At 44.5% G+C, this 23,585-nt stretch overlaps 2 protein-coding genes across 2 annotated transcripts in view; one reads left to right on the top strand and one right to left on the bottom strand.

The window, feature by feature from the left end:
* Positions 1-2,607: 2,607 nt before the first annotated feature.
* On the bottom strand, positions 2,608-8,798 carry LOC133000528 (dnaJ homolog subfamily C member 11-like). Its single transcript, XM_061070474.1, has 16 exons — positions 8,724-8,798; positions 7,871-8,000; positions 7,644-7,717; positions 7,438-7,539; positions 7,043-7,171; positions 6,809-6,931; positions 6,583-6,656; positions 6,275-6,464; positions 6,037-6,122; positions 4,958-5,074; positions 4,701-4,856; positions 4,288-4,357; positions 4,043-4,100; positions 2,971-3,113; positions 2,752-2,881; positions 2,608-2,633 (listed from the first exon to the last, which is right to left on the bottom strand). Exons 1-16 carry the CDS (start codon positions 8,796-8,798, stop codon positions 2,608-2,610), a joined length of 1,683 nt encoding a protein of 560 aa, XP_060926457.1.
* Positions 8,799-11,300: 2,502 nt separating this feature from the next.
* Positions 11,301-23,585, top strand: part of LOC133000373 (calmodulin-binding transcription activator 1-like) — a 49,310-nt gene continuing 37,025 nt past the window's right edge. The window contains exons 1-3 of the mRNA XM_061070295.1: positions 11,301-11,325; positions 13,604-13,699; positions 18,480-18,583. Of these exons, the coding sequence (XP_060926278.1) occupies positions 11,301-11,325; positions 13,604-13,699; positions 18,480-18,583 (225 nt within the window). The remainder of the gene's footprint in view (positions 11,326-13,603; positions 13,700-18,479; positions 18,584-23,585) is intronic.

Genomic DNA, 23,585 nt, shown 5'->3' with positions numbered 1-23,585 from the left:
CAGGCTCCTCAACCATTCATTACATTAACATAACCGGGGTCAGTTTGGATGATGGGTTGGGAAGCAACAGCAGGGTGCAGTCTTTCTGCCGGCCTCATGGTGGCACTAGAGCAGAGCCGACCTGTAAAAATACTTGACATCAAACTCAAAATTAAAAAGGAGACAAAACTAGAAACATTCAGTGCAAAATGGCTGCTGTAACTGCGACTTAAAGTTAAGACAAGTATCACTATAGACGGACGTCCCATTAATTTGCCACTAATGGCAAAATCAGAATCTATCAGGGGAGACTGACAGACAAATGGACCAATCACTGTTGAACAATAGTGTTCAATGAAGAGCTATTAAAAGATTAAGCACAACTTCCCAAGTAGACACAGTTTTGATTTAAATGCTGTACATTTTGTGCAAAATATTGTCTTCAGTAAAATACTTGTATAGTTTCTATCATACAGTCGAGTGTACAGGGATCATGGTTCATTACAGCGCTCCCGGATAAAATGAGGAACAAGTAACTCTCACTCTTCCCTTTGCAGTTACAGTGCCGTACCAATCCACCTCCAGTTAAAACTATTGTAACTACTGACACAAATACAGATTCGTATAGGCATTACACTTTGGGACATCTGTGCTACAACACCTACATCTCAAAAGAAAGTGCATTATAGGATACAAGATTTCATGTCAGCTTCACCTCACTAAAAAAATAGCGATCAGGGTGAGTTACAAGAGGCTTGGATTATCACTTAATGACAGGCATAAACACGCCGTCTGGAAACTGTACTTTAAGCATCTAATACAATACATAATAGATGTATGTATAAGAAGTGGCACTGCATTTCAGATGAATTCAACTCAATTCAAAAAATCAAAGGGTAATATCAAATTAAAAGATATGGGACAAACGATTCACATTCCTGTTTTTCAACCCCAAATTCACATATACTCAGTAAAACATCTACAGTAAAATGATTTCTGTGGCTCAGATCTGCTTCAGTCTCAAGTTGTTGTCTGTCACAGTGGCCTCTTCAGCAGCAAAGACAGTGTTGATCTACGCCCTCTGGTGGTCGCATCCCAATAACAAAAAAGATCCTTCATTTATATCTCCATTTGGAAAAATACATTTTAAATCCATAGTTACTGTTATCACTGGCTGTCTGCCAGATATACACCAGTGATACACAAAATATAGCCTTCAGTCCATAACAAAAAATTATAGTAAAGATAAAAAAAAAGTTTTGCAAGTTTTGGCTGCTACTGCACAGACATAATCAATTAACACACAAATCAAACCCATGTGGATTATGTGTCTTTGAACTGCAGTGTAGTCTGAGATGTAAGAAAATAAAATCTGTGTAAAGAATTCAAGCCTGTCTCTCCTTTGTTGGATCAAAGAGTGTTTATCAAGATGGACGACATGACTGCTCGCCAAAATTAAAGCCAAAGCAGTACAGGTCATAAATCCCACCTGGCCCATGTTACTGGATGGGACATGGACCAAAGTAAAAGTACACATTAAATAAACTTTTCTCAAAAAGCTGGTTTCTGTCATTTTAGATAGTTCTTATCACATCGATGCATGTCATTATTTCTGGTAAGACTGGTTATAATTAGCTATTTGATGCTATAAAATCAGGCTGAAATGTAATGATTGACAGTGAAGAGGGAAACACGATACCGTGGCTCCTTCTATGGATTGCTACTTCACAGACTCTGGTTTCAAATGTGCAAGATGGCAGCGTTCGTATCCGGGCATTTTAGCTTCATTTCTGGATAGTGGGAGGAAGTGGAGATGCATCGTCCACCTTTGTATGGTCTGTAGGTTGGATCATCATCAACACTTTCCCTCCCTATATTTCCAAATCCAACCAGAAACAAGTTTCGAGCACCAGTATGTGTCTGTTCACTGGCGTCCTAATCAGCAGCAGACATGTCAATGAAAGGCAAAATAAATTAGCAGGAGACATTTTCAACAAGTCAACAAAAAAAAACGTGAAGTTACATGGTCGACCCCGGGTCCACAGACATGAAGACGTGATCCTGCATAGTGTTACTCTAAACATTTGTTCATGACTGGTATGTTATAACATTATTAGGCTTAAAACTACCAGGTTGTTAAAACATACAGGACAAAGACGACAATGATAAGGGGTAAAATTACAGCACAGCTCATTTGTCAATACCTGTCATGACAAATATCAAGAAACATTAATAAATGCATCTGTGCACATTTAGCTCACCGTCGAAAGGGGAAAGGCCACCACATCCGCAGTGACCACAGCTCCCTCTGTGTACATGTTTAACTATTCTGAGGGCCAATCTCAGATCTCCAGCAGCAGGCAGATCGGTGAGCAGCTCTGACAGGTGTGGTCGACCAGAGACTCGACTGGTGAGACCTCGTAGAAACTCTGCGCTGACTCCTGGTCCCAAGGAAGGGGAGGAATGGAGGAAGTCCATAAACAGATTCACTAATACTATGATAGAAGGGGACTGGAGGAGAGAAAACTAGCTATTTTTCACGTGTTCCCTCCGTTCATGGGTTCGTCTGTTCACGCAATGTCTGTTTTATCAGCGTTTGCCCTCTGGTGCCTCAACAGCGTTGAGTTCCTACGACTCGGCTTCAATTCTGTGAGCTGAAAAGACAGAAACAACAATACAGCAATAAAGCATACAGGCTTTAGCCGTGTTGTAATTAGCGCGCAGCGACAGATTAATAATAGTGGTAATAAGGTAAAGGGGCTGCACACTAACATTGCTTAGGTATCCGTAGAGGCTCGGCGTCTGCAGAGATGACTTGGTGCATCACACCTCTGAACTGGTACAGCAATTTAAGACTCTTCTCCTCTCCTACACAAGGGTCATAGAAGCCCGGCAACCCCACCTGCACATAGAGAAACCACTCGTATGCACACAGGGAGATTTACTCATGCACAGTTGCATACACTGACAGGTGAATTAACACACACTCACCTTAGAGGCCTCTGTAAGGATGAGTTTGGAGTCTTTGACCAGACACTGCAAGGGCAAAGTGACGTCGATCACCTTGGCTTTCTCCTGCTTCTGGCTGGTGTCTGACACAAACTTTCCATACCAGGCATTCAGGATGATCAAGCCTAGAACGTGATAAACGAAATGTATACTGTTTGTAAACGTATGATATTATTCGAACAGAAATGCAGGATAATTTAAAGAAATCTGAATATTTACATGTGTAAATTCCTCCTATAGCTGTGCAAACACTTGCAACACCTAGAATGACATTCAGTAGAGTACATACCTCCGCCTAGACCCAACAGTCTCATCGCACACTCAAAGATAACAGTACCCTTAATGTGACTAACTTTTTTCATCAAAATGCAGGAATTATTCTCTGAGAAATCATCAATCAAATGTCAAATAAAACATCCAATCTTGCTATGTTAAAGAAAAAAAAATCAGCACCAAAATGCTGACCCATACATCCTTCCAACAAGTTTCATTGGAATCCCTTCAGTAGATTTTGAGTAATCTTGATTACAAAAAAACGGACAGGGGTGAAAACAACCTTGGCGTAGGTAACAACAGTCATATGAACTACGTTTGCTTGATATAAATAATATGTAGCAAATTTCATCATTGTCTATAATATACCTGAAGACATCCCATAGAGCAGCTGTCCAAATAATGATCTGCTCTCTCTACATTAATATAAAATGAAATCCATTAGCACACTGACGTCACAGTTTTGATTTATTTGAGAGTGCACTCTGGTGTACAAGCATAACAAGGTAACACTTCAAAGTGGAGATGGGCTACATCATCACCGTCTGGCTGCGTAGCCGGAGATGATGGAAGTCAGACTTAGCTAAAGAGAATCCTGCAGCTAGTGTATTATGCTGTTGAAAGCAACCATGAGAAATGTGTATGCATTCCACATTTGGATTTTGACCAAGTTCTGTCTGGCTGCAAATTAAAAAGATTCTCAGTTTCGCACCCTGGTGTAATGTCTGGGAGTAAGTGTGTGTGTGTGCATGTGTGTGTGTGTGCGTGTGTCTTCCCTCACCCATCTTGGATTCTTCTGCTTCTATGACTCTCCTCACAGACTCCTGCATCAGCAAAACCTACAGAGGAGCCGAGGGAGTAAGAGGAGGAGGAGGAGAGTGAAATAGGAATAGGATAAGGGAGGAGAGAGAGGTTTTCAGACAAGATGAGGAGAGCTGAGCCCAGAAACAATGATCCCCTACACACACACAGGCACACAGACACAATGAATACGTGTGTTTGCATGTCGAGTGTGTGAGTGCTCACAGCAGACTCTGCCTCCTGCTTCTTCTTGGCGATGTCTGTGGCGGAGCTCTTCCTCTGCAGCTCCAGATCTCTGTGAAGCACACAGACAGACAAAGCAGACATCAACAATCGCCTGCTAGGATTCATCAGAGACGGGCAAAACCCTCTCTAGTACTAACGACACCCACGGCTGAAGGGATGCATGTCTGCCCAAATCTGGGGGGATAGAGTTGCCTTCAGCTTAAGAGCAAAGTTTCCAGATATAACTCTTTATTTTACTAACACAAATTACATTAAAAGACAAGTAACCGTAAACTAGATTATTAGAAAAGAAATGTATTAAATTCCCTCTGAATCGTGAGGAATGTTTATTTGGGTAAAAATTGATTATCTACTCTGACAAAGAGGGATGCTGACTGAGGAGCTGTACTCACTGCTCTTTCTGTGCATGTGTATACGGGATGATAACCAGTCTGTGGATGGCCAAGTAAACCAGCAGGGGTCCCACGGTGGCGTAGAAGACGGCACTGGGCAGCAGCTGATCCGTCAGGTGGATTGGAAACAGGTAGGTTTGACTGGCACGCGCCAACCTGCACGTGAACACCAGCACAAACATGCACGTGAATTAGATAATCACAGATCGGACAGGAATCAGCAGTGGAGTGAGGTCATGTTTTGCGTTGGCGAGTACTTGATCTTGAGCGTGACTCCCTGCGGGACGCCGACGCTGACAGTGGCTGACAGGACACTGTGTCTGCTGATCTTCCTCTCTGCTCCATATTCCACCACGGTGCCAAACCAGCCTGTCCTGGAGAGAGAGGGAGCCAGGAGTGAACAGAGACATGGAGCTGGGCTATTCAAGGCAATAACACAGGCAGAATGAGACAGAGTAAACAGCCACTTGACCTGGACTCAAATGCTCAGGGATCAAAAGTAGCTTTTGTGTCTAACGGCAGTTTTAACCACGTGCGTGTTCTCTTTCTTTTACTGTAAATTGATTAGATTGGTATCTTATTTTTACAGTAAGGCTCCTTTTTAAAATATTTCTCCTATGTGGCATAGTTGCAGCAGGAAGGTTCCTGCTGCAACTATGCCACATAGGAGTTTGGAGTGTGGAGTTTGCATGCTCTCCTCATGTCTCTGTGGGTTTTTTACAGCTTCCTCCCACAGTCCAGACACATGCAGTTTGTTGGCCCCCATGACCCTCAAAAGGATAAGCTGTATAGATAATGGATGGGTGGTGTAGCTGCTTAGTGCTGCCTATGTCCTGTCATTGTCTTTTACTTTCCCGTCTATAGAAAGCACTCTAGTCAATTAAGTTATGATTTTCAAGTCACATTATTAAATGCTTTATAAAAGATATTGGATGAACAAGGCCATGAAAACTAAGTTATCTTGTTTTCTTCAGTCATGATCATAAAACTTGTTTTTATAATTTCAAAGGGGATACGAAAACAAAATATATTCCTGAAAATGATTTAATATTCTTTTTAAAAAACTTTCACAATTCTAAAAAAAGAACTAAATTGAAACCAGGTAGAAAAGCAAAGAGGTGCACATCTGACCACACCCAGCAGGGATGCCAGGGTGAGCTGCACTTCTTCTAGAGGTCTGCTGGTGTTCAGTTTGCCTTCAAAGTGCCCTGATGTGGAAATCGTATCAGCTAATCATGATATACGATTTTGTGCATAGTCAATTTTGTGCATAGTCCTATGTTTGCTCATAATCCTGATCCTTTTAAAGAGAGAAGAGTTATTATGTCAGACCTACTTGACAGAGCCTTTGACTTTGGTCTGGTCTTCATCCTGAAACTTGTACTGGTAGCTCATCATCAGGTAGGAGTGAGGCACACCAAGCTATAAGAGGGCAGGGTGGGATCCCACAAAAAGTATATAAAGTGTAAAAGAAGAAAAACAAGGTTAAGTACAGAAATGTTCAGTTACCACACTGTGATGTATTCACCCTAATGACAGATAGTGGCAGTACTGGTTAATGTATTTGTGTGCACCTGCAGAGCTAAAGTGAAGTGGCTGCTCTTTGTGTCTCGGACCAGGCTGGTGATCATGGCGCTGTGGGGCCCCCAGCGCCACTGAAGGTAACCCATGGTGTTCTGGTCCAGGTGGCGTGCTGTCATCAGAGAGCAGCTCGGTCGCAGACCTCGAGGAGAGAACTGCAATCCACACTGGGCTGTCAAGAAACTGGACAGAGAAAAGACAGAGAGATTAACACGAGACTAAATTAAAGAGAGGGAGAATCTTTTTCTTCTGTTCATACAGTAAGTGTGTTTGTTCCACATGTCAAACATCTGGACCTTACCACCGTGAAGTGACATTGCGAAACACCTTCAACCCAATGAGAGGCCCAAGTATGTCTCCAGCACCAAGCTCCACCTGCAGAGACGTAGGTACAAATAGAGAGGACTGAATGTACCTACATCACTAACCACAGCTGTTTTGTCCCATCTTGACATTCATGCTTTAAAAGGCCTCTTCAGGTTGGAGGACATATTTGTGCTTTATATATTGTGTGCGTATGTGTGTACCTCTCCCCAGCCCTTGGCTGAAGTAACCCTTCGCACAGTCATGTTGATGTTGCCCCCTCCATTCCCATTGTGTGTAGAGAGTGAACCAGACAGCACTGCTGTGTCAGAGTTGGTCAGAGGAGCCTGGAGAGAGAAAGAAGAGACGTCTGATAAAACAGAGAATAGTCCAGTGATCCTGACCCGGGTAAGAAGTCGTGCCGGAGGTAAATGCAGTGTGAGTGTGCTCGGTTATACCTCTATGGACTGAGAAATGTGCATCTTGTTAATTTCGATATGAGGAAAGCCTCCTCCTGGCAACTCTTCAAAGTCCTCATCGTAGCGGTCAAACAGGTCGGTTGCATCCACACCAACGCTGATGGTGCCCTGAAAAAAGGTGTGAAGGTAAGTGATTGAAAGAATGAAATACGAAAAAAGGTCAAAAATAGGGTGCATGATGAAGTAAATGTAGAAAAGATCCACAAACTAAATAAAGGTGTGATATTGAGAACAGCAGCACAGTGATAGAGCGGTTAGCACTGTGGCCTCACAGCAGGAATCCTAGTTCCCATACAAGTAGAGGCCCACACGAGAAATACAGTGAAAGTAGTGACTGTGGCAAAGGGATGTGAAGCAGATGTGACTGAAAGAACCTTTGGGTTGGTTCTTTGCTGCAGTCTCCGCTCCTCTCTTTCTCTCTGCAGCCTCTCGTACTCCTCTCGTATTTCTGCCGGAGCTCTCTTCCTCTCCACCACCTACACAGCATCATCATCATTAGATATTGCAAATATATTCACACTTAATGTGTAATGTTTGGGGCGAAACAACTCCAACGTGAGTTAAAAAAGACGACACACACCTCCCATCCTTCCACCTCCAGTCCCTTACTCCCAAAGATGTCATAGATGGCTCTGGAGTGAGCGTCACAAAGCACTGAGGGGAGAGAGAGAGAGGTCACCGTTTAGTTTACGCAGAGGTCGCTGCTGTGTTTCTTCTGATGTTAAATCGGTTTTCCTTCCAGAGGAAACACAGTTTGACGGCAAGTTGAGTGGCAATTAAGAACTAAACGGTTTAAATCCCAGGTACCTTCATACGCCTGGTGCACCTGGGTGAAAAGCTGCTCGGCTTGTCTCTTCAGCTCCGGGTCTCGGTGTTTGTCCGGGTGGTAGAGCATACACAGCCTCCGGTACGACGCCTTCAGCTCCTCCAACGTAGCCTGTAATTAGAGAGAGGACAGGTTTCACTCCTTGAGGACTGCAGCTAGCAATTACTGTCATTACCGATTAATCTACCGTGTGCTTTGGTGAATAACCGACTAATTCCCTGGTTTGTGAAAGGTCGTTAAATTGCCTGGTTTTGTCTAAACACCAGTCCAGACCAATTAAATCATAGACTTAATGCAGGATGTCTTCACAATTTGAGAGGCTGCGACCTTTACTTCGCTCTTTCACTTAATCATACACTTTTTTGATTGGCAGAATTGTTGGCAGACTGATTTGCATTCAGTTGACTAATCCTTTCAGAAACCCCCCCTCAGGAGGGCTGATGGGACACTGCTACATTAAACCCTCCAATTGAGGAGAAGCTGAGTAGGAGCCACCAGTGAATGTCTTCCTGTCAGGCTGCCTCAGTCCCAGGTTACCTCACGTTATCCAGATGAACAAGTGTAGGTCCTCCCCCCCCCATCGTGCTCTGCGGAGGTGCACACATGGTATCGAACGTGCAAACATTATGCACGCTTGCATCGTGTAAAGTGCATGTTTTAACACCCTGCTCGTCCATGACTCTGCAGCACCAGCAGCTCCACGGATGGAGGAGACCGCTACTCAGCACAGCGGTGATGCACCGACCCTCTCACAGGAAGTCTAACCCACAGCCACGCCCCCGGGAAATCACCGTCGTCGTCGCGGATCGCTGTGAAACAAAGATGGAAACGCACCTCTTTCCTGACGTTGAGCAGAGAGTAGTAATCCTGGTTGTTTAACTCCAGATCATCATCTAAGGACGCCGCCATGTTCCCGTTTGGTCAGGTCCCGCCCACTCCTCCAGTGTTCTGGAAGCTCATTGGTCGGGCCTCGAGGGAAGCGGAAGTCGTCCCTCCGCCCTCTGCTGGTTGAGTGAAATAAGAAAGAGGAAAAAGACCCATCCAGAGAGGGGGGGGACCACAGGGATGAGTTTCTGCTTTTTACAAGGTTTGTGTTTGTCAGTGTGTAAAAAACACTCCACCACCGTCTGTATCCTTTCATTTATTCCTCAGGTAAAACCGTTCAGAGGCTAACTCGTCCTCTCTGCTAACAAGGCTCATTAACACGAGTGTTCCATTAGCTCCACTGGACCCAGGGGGGCAATACATGACTCTTAATTACAATAATTTAAAATATTAGCAATATTACACTAGCAACTTCAGTCCGAGTGACAGTTTTATCTGTGTTCCCTGCTGTGTTTGAAGCAACCTGCGAACTAGTCACCAAAGTACACTTATTATTAATAAGTACACCTTTTCAAACCCCCCACCTCATAAATTGATATTTATATATGTATATCAATTTGATAATCAAGTATTGTGTTCAATCTCTGTTCTCTGCCGTGCTGCCAGTTATAATCTTTCTTTTTATAATTTTCATCACAGTTGTTGCAATGGTGGAAGCAGCCTATGTAAATGTAGCGACACTGCAGTATTAAAATACTAAACTAGCATTGTATTTTATTATTTACATTTTAACACGGCTACTCGCATGAGAGTTTTGTTGTAAATTTTTGTTTATGCATTTGATGTATTTTTATGCCAAAATGTATGCTATACATCATTTGTATGGGCTACAGATTAGTTATGTTGTTTTTGCGCATGCAGCATCTTTTCTTCTAGGGCTGTGCAATGTGGCCAAAAATACCTTTAGATGAAATTATCAAAATAAAAATAAAAAAATTCTATCAGTCGATATTGATTATTATCGTGGATAATAAAGGATAAAGGTCACATTATAATTGCTTTTGGTGGTGGAGATTGTGGTTTTAAACTCTTCTTTATGATATGATATATATATATATATATATTATATATATATATATCAGACTTTTGGTATATAGCAATTGATGAAAAATATATTGATCAAATTATTGATATTGTTTTATCGCTCAGCCTTAGTTTTTTCCATCACCAAACGGTTTAAATTAAACTGAATCTCATTTTTGGCTCCATATCTTATTTATCTTATATATATTTATCATTGTCATCCATCCTGTCTGAACCAAGGCGACACCAAGAACCTTGTTTGTCTCTTCACACACATACAATCCGTAGCTGAGGACGGACCATTCAAAACATATCAATTATTTTCCGGGAAGCGTGCCTAGTGGCTTCTTGTCTCTGTCAAACACAAGGCTTTGGTGCAAAGGCGATAATCTAGCCCGAGGCACAGAGTGACAGTGTGGGCTTGAAGCGGGAACGTAATGGTCCCGGTTAAGCCCACACTCTCTTTGGAAGGGTTAGCGTAGTGTTAAAAACACCAGAATTATTAATAGACTATCATCAATGAAAATATAACTTAACTTCCCGTGGGGAAGCAATGAGCAGTGATACCACGTTACTCCCGCCTGAGCTCAAACAGACAGGCAACAACAAGGGGACGGTGGTGGTGGAGTGTTTCCTCTGACCCATCCTCGGTTCAGTCACACGGCTCAGAGGAAGCACGTAAGTGAGTGTGCACCATCACAGCCTGTGTGGAGCTGTCCTTTCAGCACCAGCAGGAGCTTCAGCACCACAGCGGAGGACAGCGACAGCAGCGCATCCAGAAAGTCTCTCTCAGGCACTTCTTCTTCTTTTCATTAAATTCAAGGGGGAGTGTTTTCATAATTTATGGCGAGACGCGACCTTACACCGCAGCTTCTCACCAGTCCACTGGGTCGGGAGCGCGCCCGCGACCCCCTCTGCGCGCGCGTGTGTGTGTGCACGTTCGTGTATGTGTGTGTGAAGATGATGATGAGCATGATGATGATGATGATGATGATGATGATGCTGCGCGGGGCTGTCAAGGTGTCCTCGAATACAGACGTCGTTCAGTGACGTGTGAGGAGAGAGGGAGAGAGAGGGAGAGAGGGAGGGAGTGGGGGGAGGGAGAAAGAGAGAGAGTGCGCGTGAACGTCCGAGGAGGTGGGGTGGGCGGGGTCAGTGGGAGCAAACGGAGGGATGGAGAATTCCGCGAGTCACCATCACGGATCCCCGCTGTCAATCATAACCGTCGAGACCAATCGGCGCGCTCGTCCCGGCAGGCTCGTCCTCCACCCAACCCCCCCCCCCCCCCTTCTTCATCCCGGCCCCGCCCCCCTCCTTGAGCTGTCCTCTCCGTGCACGCGCGTGGCACCCCCCCCACCTCTCACACACACACACACACACGCACACACCTCCCCACCACCACCTCCCCACCACCACCACCACCACCACCACCACTAGGTCGAGTCGAGGAGGAGGAGGAGGAGGAAGAGGAGGAGGAGGGATGAGGCGCTCGGTGGAGGGGAAATGGCTGCCGAAAACAAGCCGGAAGGTAAGAGAGAAATAACGGGTGTTTTTTTTCTGATTTCATGGCGGCACGGACCTGGTGTTCGAGGCGAGGGAAGGGGGAGGCACGGCCGAGGAGATGGATGACGGCGGTGCTCTTCCCCCTTCTCTCCCTCCTCCAGCCCGTCCCGAAAACACGGAGGCTGGTGCTGAACCAGCGACTGTGTGGATGGAGCCCGGGCAACCGACAGCAGATACAGAACGGAAGGAGAGTTGTCCCGTCGGTGGCGCCGGGACCGAGCCGGGACCGGGGCCAGTGTTTGATACCGTCCGGTGTTCGCCAGCGTCCCCGCTCCCAGCAGCTGGCTCATGAGTGTTTTTTTTAATCATTAAACGGGATGTGGATGAGAGAGAGAGAGAGAGAGAGCTTCATGCTGAAGGAATTCAGATGCTCTCCGTGCGTGTGTGCGCGTGTACGTGCGCGCGCGTGTTTATCTGTCTCTGTATTCCTCTTAAAGCATAAAATTAGACCCGTGGATCGTAGATCTTCTTCTCTGACAGCCCCACTGCCTCCCAGTCCAGCTGTGTGTTTATTTATTAACCATATGTTGGTGTGTGTGTGAGTGCGTGTGCGTGTGCGTGTGTGTGTGTGTGTGTATGTGTGTTTATGTTTGTATGTGATGATATGGTGGTGAGCCTGTGTATGTGGCTGCTGAGGCAGTGAAGGTGAGAATCTCTCTGCATGTACCTTGGGGATCGTATGTGTGTCAGTTTTAGGTCATATCTTGAATCTAGTTTACATTTTTTTTGCTCCCTCAACTTAACTCTTGGGGTCATTATTGTAACACATATACACACACACACACACACACACACACACACACACACACACACACACACACACACACACACACACACACACATTTAATTCAGATTATTATTCATCCATTCATGAATTATTTATGGTATGGCAATAATCGCCATGGCGATATTATCTCAAGCTCAACTCATGGGTTAATTGGAGTTTTATCCCTTCCTCAATGTGTTCAACATTTGTTTGTAATCACACCTGGTTTTTGGTCTGCTCTAAGAATCAGTTTCATTCTCGTGCCTCTTTTAAGTACTGCTGAGGTCAGCGTGGGTTAAATTCATCAACGACCCCTGTCAAGCAATTTAACACAACAGACGGATGTGCTGTCATGGACGAGACCCGTACAAACTTGAAGCGTACTATGACATGCAGCATTCAAGATTAGTGTTAGACATCAGTTTAATAATCAGACTTTTCTATATTATTATTTTTATCTCCTCAAAGTGATGCCAAAAAATGACCCTCTAGTGGAGAGAGGGTCAAATGCCTAAATGGCAGTTGACCTTCTCTCCACTAGGGAGCGACGTTGAGCAAGATTTCTCTCTGGGGCAATTTTTTTTTCGATAACTTGAACTGCAGAAGTAGCATCACACATTTGTGAAGCACATTTTCAGGCGCACAGCACTTTAAGTCAGACACACATACACACACACACGTGCAGGCAAGCATGCAGTGTGTGGCCCGAGGCAAAGGGAAGGCCGTGGGTTGAGAGTCCCATAGCGTGAAAAGACGAGAACGGTAGATGAGACAGAAGGCCCATGGGCAGATCAGCAGGCACTGTACCACACGGATATAAAAACCACCCCCCATCCTGCCTATACTGCACTGTAGCTAAACACACACATGCAAACAGACCCACACCGTTCACAGTGTGTTGTTTTTTTTCATCCATTGACCCCTCAGTGTTATGTGTAGAGAGGATGTAATAATTTACGAGCCTGTGCCACGCTGCATGAAAGCCAAATGAATCGCGGCTCCCGAGGCAGGAGTCAGCCATCCACTCTTTCCATCCTTCAGGCAGATGTGTGTGGCACCAATCAGCAGAGTACACCAGTGGGCATGAGAACAATATCCAACATATAGCCTGGAAGACCATCTCCCTCTGCACTGGTTGGTCTACTTTGTATCATAGCAACAGTGGTCAGGGAAACAGAGAAATGATGAGAGAGAAGAGAAACTAAAGCTGGGTACAAGTTAGTCACACACACGGAGGCAGTGTATCTACTGTGGCCAATCGATCAGGGGACACAATGGATGGAAGTTAGTGGATCAGAAAATGGATCAGCCCACATGCATATCACATGGAGTTTAATGTCTGGGCTTTAGAGGAGGACCAATGAGGTGTGGTGTGTGTGTGTGTGTGTGTGTGTGTGTGTATGACGGCCAAAGAAACAAAAGTGTGGAGCATCTTCTAAATATGTCTCTTTTTCACCTTTTTTTTCTCATTTTGTAGGACTGAAGAAAATAAGAAATCCAGAGCGAATGGTCAGGATCGCTGTTGGTTACACTGGACACACCCCTCCCAAGAGTGACGACACTGACGCCAACAGTAAGATACACACACACACACACACATACTCTTCACACTGTTTGTGCGTGCGCATGTCTGCGAGAGGGTGTTTAAGTGCTGCTCTCGCATTTGTCTGTAGCGCAGGGTGACTCTGGGAGCAAGTATAAAAGCCTTCTGGCAGAATGATGTGATGCAGGAACTGAGGTCTCCTTCTCATGTGCTCTGTAACAGATCACACACGCACACACACACACACACACACACACACACACACACACACGTACAGAGAGCAAACACACACTCTGTGTCTCCCTGCTGAGACATCATTCCAATTCAGCTTTGTTACACATCATGTTTATTCATGCATGCCAGTACAGCATTAGTGAGCTCGCGCGCACACACACACACACACTTACACAGACACACACGCACAATAAGGCAAGGCTTACTTTGGCTATCAGTAGTTTATTGTCATGCCTAATCTGTACACATGGCATTATGTATCTATAATCCTCAATGGGCCTGGTTAAACTAGAAGTGAGATGGAGTGTGTAATCTGGGGTCACCGCGTGGTCGTGTATGGTAGTGTGCAAGTGTGTGGTGGGCATGTGTGTGATTGCTATGGTGTGTTACAGGGACTATAAAGGCAATGATTGCTTTGATTGGTTATTGATTCCAGAGGACATGACACAGATGCATGTCCCTGCCTCTCTGTTTGTGAGTGTGCAAGTGTGTTTGTGTGTGTGTGTGTGTGTGTTTGTGTTGTTAGGGGGACACATTGCAGGAAAATAAACAGATGTGAGGAGGAGCCGACCGACGTGGTACTTAGTGAGGTGGTGGGGGTTATGGTTATAGGGAGGGAAGTTATGTGGAAGCCCCTCAACATGCACAGACACACACACATAAACGCACACTCACGCACACGTTTTTTTTTCATTTCGGAAGGAGCAGATGGCCTCATACCTGCACCAGACCCTCTGATTTTGTTTAACTTAAGAGGGATAGAGGAGAAAAACGTGAGTGTCACAAAATAGCAAATTAACCAACAGGACAGAATAGAATAGAATAGAATAGAATAGAGGGGAACAGAGAGTTCTGTTTGGGACGGCTGTTTAATATGAGCGGAGACTTCCTGAGCCTATCCCTGTCTCCTATCTGTTCTCGCGTCCCAGCTGGAGGATTACTGGAGGAAAAGTTTATCAGCAGAATGATAAAATTAGCATGCACACCCATCTCTCCATCCCTCCCCCCTGCTCTCCCTCTCTTTCTGTCGTCTCTCCCTCCTTCCCTCCTGCACACTCCCTCGTCCCATGCTATATGCTCCCCCCTTTCTTCTCCCTGCCCTGGCGCTTCCTCCTGCCTGCCATCCCCCTCCCCTCCTCTGCCCTCCCCCCCCACCCCACCCCACCCTCCCTCCCACCATCTAGCTGCTGTGCAATGAGCCTTTCTTTCTGTCACATTAATTCCATCCCCAAAAAAGGGGGAAAATGTGAAAATTTCCCCTGATGCCTCCTAATATCAGTAGGGGGAGAGTTAAGAGTTGCATTTGGAGCATTTTTCTCTCTCTTTGCTGAAGAGAGTTTTATAATTAACTGACAGCCATCTCACAAGGGCATTGGCTTGTTTCTGTGTTAAATATGGAGATGACAGTTTTATGAGGTAAAATATTCATCAGTCGGTGGCTGCTCTTCGATGTGACTCCAGTCTAAATCATGGCATTTGATAGGCTACCACCAAAGCAATGTTTCACTACGGCTCAACACTTTTACACTTTTGAGGACGCATACCTCCATATGACTTAATGAGCCATCAGTTTCGCATTAGCATTCAGACTTTGTCACTCTTTTGGACTCTCTTTTAGCCGATTAGCAAGTGCGTGATCTATCTCTTTGGGGTGTGAAAGCTCATCAGCATTCAACAAATCTGCAAAGTTGTTCTCCCGTTCCTCGTCAGCGAGGAGAGAAATTGTAAGAACGGGTTTAAGATGATGGCTGTGTCCGTTAAGGTGTGGTTTGAAACAGATTTCGGCACCAAGGTCACTGGTAAAAAAATGTAATAACACCACTCTGGGATAAATTCTGTTATGTGTCTTCTTTAGTCGACATGAGCTGCATGCATATGTGTGAGTCTGTTTGCATGTTTGAGTGTGCGTGGGTGTTTGTGTGTGTGCGTGTGTGTGTGTGTGTGTGTGTGTGTGTGTGTGTGTGTGTGTGTGTGTGTGTGTGTGTGTACGTAAGTGTGTGTGTGTGTGTGTGTGCCTACGCATGTGCTACGGGCTTGTTTGATGTGGTGGTTCTGGTACATTTCAAAGGCGAGGCTCTGATGAGAATTCTTCAGAACAGCAGGGGGAGGGGAGGGGGTTATAGCCAGGAGGGGTGGGGTTTAAACGCTGATTGGCATTCATAGCGGAGAGGCTGGAGTGCTGCTAAAAAAGAAATTAGGCTTTAACTAAGCTGCACCATTCAGCTGTTTAACTAAGCTGCTGCACCGTTCAGCTGTTTGAAATTCTGTCTTCTCAGGCCTTCTATTAATAAATGCATAATTGATTAGGGGGAGCATACGTGCCTGAACACACTTTTACTGACACAAACACACACACATACTCAGGCAGGTCGGAGCACACACACATAGACCCCACTCCTGTCTCCTTACGCCACTCATCTGTCTTTGTCTCACCTTGTTCCATCTCTCGTCCTTGCAAAATTCTTACTTTCTGTTTAGTGTCTTTCAAAGTTTTTTCTTCTTCTTCATTAAGTGTCTCTCCCTGGCTCATTGTCTCTCGTCTCCCTGCTCTGACAGCCCCTGCACCCACCCACACCCCCCACCCGCCACCTAACATATCTCTTTTTTACTCTCACTCGGTCTGCCCTCAGGTACAGTATAATTCCTATCTTCCCAGGGGAGTCTTGAATGGACGCCCTCTACTCAAATGCTTATCAATAACCTTTGAGTGCTTGCTCTCTTTGACTTCTGAGCGGCACACCCGTTGGGCATGCACGCACAAACAGGCACACACACACACGTACACACATGAGGGGCTCTATTTGTGCGGACGCTAAGCGCTGGTGAAGTGGTATATCCTGTGGCGCAGAGGGATTTTTTTCTTTACCCACACCTATTCATTATTTTGGTGATTCTCTGCGCGCTGCAGTAGGAGGAGAGTTTCCCAGGTAATCCAGCAGCACCACGTCGTGTTGGTGGCGGTGCAGTCTCACAGCTCCCTCCGAAAAGCAAACCCCTATTATTCCTAATTTGCTTGTTTGTGTTATTACACATTCTGCAACCTGTAAAGTCACATCACATGCACCGAATAAAAATGAAAGGAAAAGACTATCACTGTTGTCAACAAGCTTAACAAAGAGGCTAAAATCAATGCTCTGTTTTCAATACTTTAATTCTTTACTTCCTATACGAGTTCTACTAAAGACTTTTTTCTTAAAAAATACATCTCAAATTATATTGTAACATTTTTTGGGGTTTGCAATGCCCTGTGATTTTACCTCATGTACCTAAAACAGGAGCAATTATATTGGGGACTATTTTCAGCCCGTGTATGAATGTATATTTACATCAACAGAAGGGTGTATGTGGGATTTAACAAATAAAAAAAAAACATGCATGTGTTCATTAGAATAAAGGAACAATGGTGTGATGATGTGACTCACTGGTGTGTTTTTTGGACAACAGAAGAGGTTTATGGCAGAGAGAGAGACACATGCTGTCAGGTTTTGTTTACACAGAAAGTGTTTGTTGATAGTATCAGTTCCTTGCTGGATTTATTGACAAAAAGAAAACCTAGAATATCCCTTCTTCCTGTCAATAATGCCAAGGAGGTAAAAGTTAGCCGATTTTAACCAACCTGTGAATAGCATGTGGATCATTGTGGTTTTAAATAAAATAGTGCATGATTACAGACAGACAACTCGGTCGTCAGAAAAAAAAAACATCGAATGAAGCATTACCTGATCATGGTTGCATTTTAAGCTGCTGGGTTTTCAAGAATGTGCAACCTTCCAGCTTCTGCAGAAGAATATTAGTGTCCTCCTGAGGAGGTGGTCTGCAGTCCCTACTCCATTACCAACCTGTCTGTATAACACTCAGGGGAAAGCATTGCTTTTAAAGGGGATAAGAGATGCCCATGTGATTGGCCTTGATTGTAACCAACCCTAAATGTTCTCATAATGCATGATAATGGATTCTTCTTAATCCAAATCTGACTCAGGTGCACTGTGTACCTCCACCTGCTGTCCAATAATAAGTCAGTGCCACTTTCTTGTGCTCTGCACACTAAGCCTTGATCGACAATCATCAGCCCTTCTTGTGTACGACACTGTAAATCAGTGAATAATATAAAATAAGACATAAGCTTATATAAACAGATGACATGGAAATATTTTAGATAGTTCGTTGGCAATTTGCTGGCTCTGTCCTGTTGCATTGATTTGGAATAACAAATTTATTCAGCCATACAAAACACCAGCCTGACATCTCTTTTCACTGCTATGCCAAAAATGTGGATGGACCAAATTTTATTTGAACAAAATTAATTAAAGCTTCTGTCCTTCACAGGCCTGAACAACTCTCTTTGCGACTTCAATTACTCAAGGTGACATCGAGCCATTAGAAATGCCACACAATAAAAGTTTGTTATGATTTCGAGTCAGCCAGATCCCACAGATGCTGCGTTTTGGTATTCTCCTCTCACAATGTCTCTGTGTCTGATGAGAAATTTCTCCTCTCTTCCCACTCATCCCTCATTTATCTTCCTTTATCTTCTCCTCCTGTCCTCCCCCACCGCCCACCCCTCCTTCCACTCCAGATGAGCCTGGCCAATTGAAGATCTACCTTCCGAAGAAGTTGCTGGAGTGTCTACCCAAATGTTCCTCTCTGCCCAAGGAGCGCCATCGCTGGAACACCAACGAGGTGAGAATGAAACACGCTGGAATTGAAATATCTGTGACAGTGAGATGAACTCAGATTTTTACTGGTGGTGCATCTCCAGCTAATTTCACATTGAGAGATGAAGAGGAGGTAAACAAACACAATGGCAGCTTTTTTATTGTGTGAAAAAAAGCAACCTGAGCTCCCAGCCAGATTCCCACTGACTGTACATTCCATTACGTTGTTTCCTATTACACTTTGTAGCCAAACCACTATGGGTCAAGGCACCGGGATCAGTCTTAAGCTATGGGATTTTTCCACTCCCTGATGTATGGTGGGTTCAGCGAAACCCATATGGTCAATACGATGGAAATGTCTGAACTTCACATTGTTGCTAGGCAACCACAGAAAGCTGTTAAATGTGTGGCACACTTCTGCAAAAAGTTGCTTTTTCGGCTTTGCGTTATGTGTGAAAATTATGCTCCACTTATAGTGTGCAAGGTTGTTCTGTGAAACAAAGCAAAACATTGGAAATTAAAAGCTGTCTGCGAGGTATAAACAACAAACCCAGGGGCCATGCACCCAGAGGATCTGATCATAAAAGTGAGTTAGGTTTAAGTAACCTATGGGCTTTTTGCACTTCACTGTAGACAGTGTCAAGTGAACCATATTTTTTAAAACCTTTATTTTGGTCTGTGGTTTTCACACAAACACATGGCTACACCTCATGAATATAGGGCTGAGTTTGTCCTGTTTTGGGCCAAAATTTGCATCATATTTGCATCATGAACAATACATAACTTAAATTCAGCTGCTGGCGAAGTGGTGCAATGTAAAATGGGGCAAATTGGTTTGGGAAAGCTCTTTACTCAGGACCATAGATGACCCTGAATTAAACATTTGGGGTGAGAAAAGCTAGACAGAGCTGCATGTTGTTTCAGACTTAATCTGTTAGCTTTAGCTTAGGGAATTGTTTGATGGGTGGAAATGGTTGCAGGCATTTATCGTCAATGACTCCTTGTTCATGCATTTCATTGCACAGCTCTCCACTGGTGGTTTGCTCCATTCATTGTGATGTGGTTGGCCTCTGCGAGGACATTTTCTCCATGTGCAGGCTGTGCACTCCATTATGGATGTGTGTTTGTGTGTTTGTGTTATTGATTACCAAGTCCTGCATTATTATGCAATGCAAAGCTGATTTGGCCTGTGGTTTTTCTCTCAGGAAAGTCATTACATTTTTCATGCAATCCATCTCAATGAAGGTCATACTGGGAGTTAAGCCCGGCGCCTACTGAACAGTGTGCACACATGAATAGGCAGTGTGTCTGTGTGTCTGTGTGTGTGTTCAGAACAAGGTAGCCGCTGTTAGCTAGGGACTTCCACTTTCATCAGCATAACCAACAGCAATTGTGCACAAAGCGCAGCGACGAGACCAGAGCACCTTGTTGCCTGCCCCCTCTCCTGCCCTTTCTCCCTCTTTTTCTCCGTAAGTCTCCCTTTCAACTTACCATCTACTCCTCTTCATCTTTATCTTTCATTTCCTCTCCTCCCCCTCCCTCCCTCTCTCTCTCTCCTTCTCCCTCTCTCCTTGGCGCTCTCTCTCTCTCTGATGAGGAGGCTCAGTTCAGGGGGAGGTTGGGTGTCCCTCAGCGAATTCCTTCAAAGCTCCTTTTCCACCCAGGCATAAAGTTTCCTGCATACTTAAACACTCCATTGTGTCTGCTGCTCCTCTTGCTTGATGCTTTCACAGGAGGATGCTCGATGTGCATCTAATGCATGTTTGTGTTTCAGTCGGTGTGTGTGTTTCTGACTGCATGTGTCTGTTAGGGTTATGCACAATGCCAGATTATTGTGGTCGATTCTTTTTTAGCTGCTGCAACAAAGGTATTGATTTTTTTCCACTGTGTTTGTTATCTGTCTGTATTGCAGACAACGAAAGAGCTATAGCAGTTTTCATCAGCAGCACATTGAAAATTGAAATCATCATCGGTCATCAAATTTAATGCAGAGAGAGAGTTCGTATGTCCAACATAGACTGTAGCCTAACACAATCTTATGTGGGATTTCCAGACCAATCAGATGTCAGTGTTCAAGACAGCTGTCAAACTGAAATCAATTTATTTATTCAGTTCCATCCCGTAAATGTGTATGTGTGTGCTACTTCAAAAAGTAATACTGTTCTGGTCGAGATATCGCTCATGAATTGTGGTGATATGTCATTGACAAATCGTATTTTAAAATCGCTCAGTACTTATTCAGCATGTATACACATCTGTGTGCATGTGGGTGAGTGTGTGTGTGTGTTGTCGTTGCGTGTGCTTTTTGGGGTTTTCAAAGAATTCTTCAAATCAATGTGCTCACGTATAAGGAAATTCGCTATTGTTTTTGTGTTTCCTTATCCTCACTGTTTGTGTTTCTGTGTATACATGTCTGCTTTCAGAACTAGGATTATCCTTTGTATGTGTGTGTGTGTGTGTGTGTGTGTGTGTGTGTGTGTGTGTGTGTGTGTGTGTGTGTGTGTGTGTGTGTGTGTGTGTGTGTGCGCGCATGCACTGCGTGTGTGAATAAGAAGAGCACAGTGTGATAGATAAAGAGATTACCTTCCTGTGTTTTGATGCCTTTGATTAAGTCAGTCGCAATCTTTACAAGTCTTCATCTGATATGTCCCTATTTTCTCGTTTTTCTTGGCATGTGTATGTCAGTGCGTGTGTGCGTGCGTGTGTGTTTGTTTTCTTGCACGTGTGTGCGATTGCATATGATCCTCTGATTTGTCACGCATGGCTCTTTGCTTGGCCTCCCACAAGCACTGAGCTGTGACCCCATACATTTCTACTCAGTGCACTCCTCCTTCTCCTCTCTGTCCTTTCCTCTCTTCCTTCCCTTCCCTCTCTTCCTCTCTCTCTCTTTTGTGTACCTACTGATGTGTGAAATTATTCTGGGATGGAGGGATGGATTCCTCCCTGAAGGGCTGAGCAGAGGCGTGAGCCTTTTGTTCAATAATAGATTGGGGGTGTATGTGTATCTGTCCATGGTAATAGACTATAGACTAGTTTTAGATAACAAACCACACTCAGGTGGACAGACGGATGGTAGAGTCTGTTTTATTCATCCGTCGGGAATGACTTGTTTGGTTTGGTTTCAGCAGATTCTTTGCACTGAAATAAGGAATGAAAGTTCTTTAAATCTCGACACAGACAAACTTCAGAATCTGGTGCTGGGACTCAAGCTCATGAAAAGATATGGTTACTCTTGAGGGGACCCTTGTCATCCTGACTGATATTTTAAGATGCCAGTCTGGGTTGAATAACAAATATACTTCCCTTCAGAATGATTACATTCAAGCTATGAAATATGCATGCACATGCTATGTTGCATGATAAAGGTTCCTACTTTAGAGCAGCCTCCTCCTACCATGATTCAAATGATGCAACTGTCAAATGGTTTGGTACAGACTGGAGTAGACCACGCAGACGACAGCCGTCTGCATGCGAGTGGGCGTTACGTGTCGCTCAATTGTACCGGCGCAAAAAAGCAAAGGCATTATTTTGGTATCAATGATATGAAACATGCAGTGTTTTATTGCGCAGCTCCGCTCTCATTGCGCAGTGATGTATTGTGTCACTGTGGTGTGAAGGCAGCTCATCGACAGTTCACACACGCCCATGTCTGGCTGTGCCGCCACATGACACTAACATGATTGCTTGAATGAAAAGCAGATCAAAAAGCATATACATGTTAGACCACTGGCCCCATCCGCCTCCTGCGTGTGTGTGTGTGTGTGTGTGTGTGAGCCAGTGTGTGAGCCTGTGTGTGTGTATGAGTGCGTCAAGGATATGTGTTGCCATGGTAACAGATTGTGCGTGTGTGTGTGTGCGCACATATTCCTGCTAATGCTATGATCGATGTTGCATGTGTCACACACAAACGCTCTTTATGATTGTGCAGTACATCAAAGGTGATAAGAAAGACGAGATATTGTCAGCGTGTCGCTTGTAATGCCAAACATGTACAACGGACCCCCCCCCCCAAAAAAAAAAAACTAATGGTGAAGGGCGAAAGCTCTAAATCTCAGGTAGAAATATCACTCCCGCTCACCTGTGCCTGCTGTGCCAGCTCCTGTGAGCGCCGGTGTCTAGCCCAAACAAAGCGCTGCGTGTGTGAATGTTTAATGTATTATTTGTGTCAGTATTGTTTGTGAGCCATTAAATAGATACATTCAATTGAATATGCATGCATTGTATCTCTACATGGCTTTGTAGAGATATTTCCCATTTTTTTCCCCTGTAGGTGAAACATGAAAAGGAGAGGTGTGCAGAGAGGGGGGGTGACGTTAAACGCCAGTTAACAGACGATGTGAAAACAAACACTAAGGCTTCATTATTGAGACTCGGAGCGATACAGTTAGCACACAGCCTGTCCCGGGTCTCTGTGCTCCATTTATTCGGTGGTAAGAGTGCCCTTGATTTATGACTTTGATGTGTGAATCGCTAATGTCCAGCTCACACTGGCTCCTGCTGACACTCTCCATTTTGTTGGCCGTGCCGGAGCAAAGACAAACCTAACGGGCCACTGGAAACTTAGACAAAGTTTCATATTTTAAATGAAATGGGTTTTACCATTTGTGGATTTGTTAGATAACATGTTTGGAGGAGACGTGTGTCTGTGTGTGTGTGTGTGTGTGTGTGTGTGTGTGTGTGTGTGTGTGTGTGTGTGTGTTTGTGTGTGTGTGTGTTTATGCATCTGTGTTTTTGTGTGTGTCCCAGAGACTGCTTTTGGCTATAACCTCTCCAGTTGACATTGAGCTTTGCACTGTTGCCGTTTACCAGAGTAAAGCATAGTTTAATGAGGGGGCAAAGAACCCAGTCCGCACACACATCAGATGTTCGCACACATGCATGCACACACATGTACACACACGCAATCCCATGCACACCACACCAGAGGGGTGTTGCAGAGCTCCTTGTGTTTGATTCCTTTTCTTTTCTTTTTAATCATTCCTCTGTCTTTTGGGTTGAGAAATATTTTATGTTTGGAGAGCGCCAAG

This window comes from Limanda limanda, chromosome 4 (genome assembly GCF_963576545.1).
Source record: "Limanda limanda chromosome 4, fLimLim1.1, whole genome shotgun sequence".
NCBI classification, from domain to species: Eukaryota; Metazoa; Chordata; class Actinopteri; order Pleuronectiformes; family Pleuronectidae; genus Limanda; species Limanda limanda.
This window is presented reverse-complemented; position numbering and strand designations above follow the sequence as displayed.

Excerpts from the sequence above, each read along its gene's own strand:
- LOC133000528 (XM_061070474.1), bottom strand. The coding sequence starts at position 8,798 with ATGGCGGCGTCCTTAGATGATGATCTGGAGTTAAACAACCAGGATTAC. Across the intron at positions 6,123-6,274 it reads ACTTCACTTTAGCTCTGCAG|CTTGGTGTGCCTCACTCCTA; the intron begins GTGCACACAAAT and ends GCCCTCTTATAG. Across the intron at positions 2,882-2,970 it reads TCCTTACAGAGGCCTCTAAG|GTGGGGTTGCCGGGCTTCTA; the intron begins GTGAGTGTGTGT and ends CTCTATGTGCAG.